The sequence below is a fragment of the Atta cephalotes genome (assembly GCF_000143395.1).
Source record: "Atta cephalotes unplaced genomic scaffold scaffold00026, whole genome shotgun sequence".
NCBI lineage: Eukaryota > Metazoa > Arthropoda > Insecta > Hymenoptera > Formicidae > Atta > Atta cephalotes.
In genome coordinates, this window is record NW_012130090.1 from 3,012,252 (window position 1) to 3,015,388 (window position 3,137).

At 30.3% G+C, this 3,137-nt stretch overlaps 1 protein-coding gene across 1 annotated transcript; it reads left to right on the forward strand.

Moving 5' to 3' along the window:
* Window positions 1-906: 906 nt before the first annotated feature.
* On the forward strand, window positions 907-3,087 carry LOC105620461. The gene is made up of 4 exons (XM_012201950.1): window positions 907-971; window positions 1,106-1,149; window positions 2,776-2,867; window positions 2,968-3,087. The coding sequence occupies exons 1-4, from the start codon at window positions 907-909 to the stop codon at window positions 3,085-3,087; spliced, it is 321 nt and encodes a 106-aa protein (XP_012057340.1).
* Window positions 3,088-3,137: the final 50 nt, after the last annotated feature.

The following is a 3,137-nucleotide window of genomic DNA, read 5'->3' on the forward strand; positions in this document are numbered from 1 at the left end:
TGATGTTGCGGAATAGCGAGTGCGTCATTGTAATAAATCGTCGTATTTTGAGAGATTAAAATAATTTGATGCTGATTGATAGAATTGCGTAATGTCGAGACGAATGAAGCAAAATGACAAAATCTGAGTGCATAAATATAGATACCAAGATAAAAAAACAATGATGCATTACGTGCGATTTCAGTGTGCTCTTTTCCGTACTTTTCCATCACGCCAGTTTTATGTGCTATGTTCATACGATGCGGAAAAATGATAAGTAAATGAATAAATGCGTTGAAGCAGTTCAAAAAATTGAGATTGTATTATGAGATTGTAAATATTAATTGTAAAACATTAAATACTGCAACAGTGATAATTGTTTTTACAATTCGAAAAATTATATTTCATTTTAATAAGCAAATTATTGACATGAAGATAATAGTTTTGAAATTAATTATATTCATGCTGAATACATCTTTGATGCATCATATGAACATAGCACACAAATTGTATGATGGAAAAGCGGAATAGCGTTGATTGGTTGCTTCAATGATGCATTCTGTACTCCGCAGTCCGGACAGTTCCAGGACCGTGTGATTTCATCTTTAAGATATATCCATACACACTTGCATAACTGCGTAAAGAAAATTATCCAATCTCATTTCTCTTAAGTCCAATGTTCACAATGCTAGAACTCGATCCGAGTTCTAACATCGTGGACATTGGGCTTGAAGATTCGGGTCATATTTTGTGGACTTCGGGGACGCACTCATTATTAGCTTCGGTATAGCCTGGCATAGCCGTAGTGGCGAATGGAAGGGAAAAATACTTACTCTCTCCCTATTAACCTGCGATGTCGAGTTGATTTTTAATTCCCGGTGCACGCTCGAAGCTCCATTTTTTTTTAAACGGACCAGAGCGCTGAATATGGCCAGCAAAGTATGGCATACAGAATTGTGGAAGTCATGGGATAAGCATGGGAAAAATGATTTGTAAGTGGTGTTGTTTGCGCGTCGCCTAGTCGACGCGATCGACACGGTGCATTGCTGGTCGCGAAAACACTTATCTTCTCCCCGTTAACTCGCTCTACTGAAGACTTAATTTGTCAATTCACGACTGTTTGCAGCCTCAAGCTAATCAAGCACAAATTTAAGGAAGGCAACACACCAGGTAATAAGGCAACGAGTACATACTCTGAACGCGTTCAGAGCCAGCATGCCGATCCGCTTTATGTATCCAACAAGCGACACATAAGACACGGTGTGACACAATGAATCATTATATCCTTGTTTGCCAATGTTAAACAAAGATGACATGATCACTGTGATTATTCCTGCATGCACAAGCACAACTTTCCTTATATATCTCTTAGCATACGTACATGTTCTATGTATTGCTTATCTCAGCATAACGCAGCATTTTATGTATTTCGATTTCATGATACAATTATCAATTTTTTATTCATTTATTTATTTATGAATTATATGTACTCTTGAATAGTATCTCAAATAGGGCTGAAAATACCTGTAATTTTTTCTTTCTGTTTGAATCTCGTTGTTTTTCTGTTTAATTTACTTAATCTACTTTGCATTTTATTGTACAGATCATTTATATAATGATTTATGCATAATGTGACCAGATGTTTTGCTTTTAGTACAACAGTCCGTTTTCAAGGTAATCGTTTTACTGTCCTGCGAATATTTAAAAATATAAAAAAATAATTGTATTTTTTTTAAAAACGAATTATTAATTTACCTTTAATGCTTTTGAGACTTCTACTGGTACTTTCTATACAAAAGCTATATAAAAGTATTTGACAGGTTATCACCATGTTCAGATGTCTCCATTAGAATATAGTGTTTTATATACATTGTAATTTACTTCATCAGTTTGATATTATATTTATCTTTATATTATTATATATCTAAATATGATATTTATCTTTATGTTCATTTATATTCTCTTCTATCCTTTAATATAAAGTATCTTGCTTTGAAAAAATATCTGGTCACATTAATTATACAGATATACAAAATAAAATTTAATGTTTGCTCCAGACCATAGTATTCTTACATTGACATTCTGAAATTACAAATTCAATGTCTAAATTGCTTTATTGAGTCACAATTTTTTCAATGGAAAATAACATAATTTTCTAGTACTTTCAGAACCACTTACAGTCTGGTTTTTAATATACAAGCTAAAGTAAAAGAAAATAAATTCAACAATATGCAAGTTTATAAAGTCGATATACAAGCTGATTAAAACAGATGGAAGTTATTTTCTATTGATAACAAAAATTATGACACAATGGAGCATTGAATTCGGTCTCAGCATCAAAATACATAATCATAATCTATACTTGGATCAAAAGAAAATTTTTGTATATGATATATAAAACAGTTACAATGATTTGCATATTGAAATAACGTTACAATGATGAATTTTTTTGTTTTTTTTGCACTGAGATTTTGTAAAGAAAATAGGAATCAAAAGTATATATGTTATTTCAAGTTTTCATTTTATATTTATATTTACTATTCTTCTACATATATGTGTAACGTTTTATATTTAAGTTATGAGTATTTTTCAGTTGACCCGGTTGATACAGTGTAATATTGTGAATCATCATATCATTCTTGTTATTTGCAGTGTTAAACAAGAATGAAATAATTCATCATGTTACATCACGTCAACCATATCTCTTGCTTGAAAATTTTCTATATTATTTGATTATATAATTGTGACATTATATATTTTGATGAAGGATTTTTATTATTATTTTTTTTTTTATAGAATGGAGACGCGGATTATACGAATTAATATTAAATGGAATCCATGGAAACGTAAAAAAGGACATTGTAGTTCAGACATTAGGTGAACTTACGGTATGACAAGATTCTTTTTATTATCTTAAACTTTGTACAAAATTGTATCGAAATTAAATGGTATTGTAATAATATATTAACATGTATAATTTATTTGTAGAGTTTTGATGGTTCCATACCATCTGCAATAGTGGACATATTTACTTTAATTGATGCAGAAGCTCATAATGAAGAAAGGAGTAACTTTTATTATATTGTGAAAGAATCTGAGAAGGTATAAGATATACATTTATATATATATATATATATATATATATATATATATATATA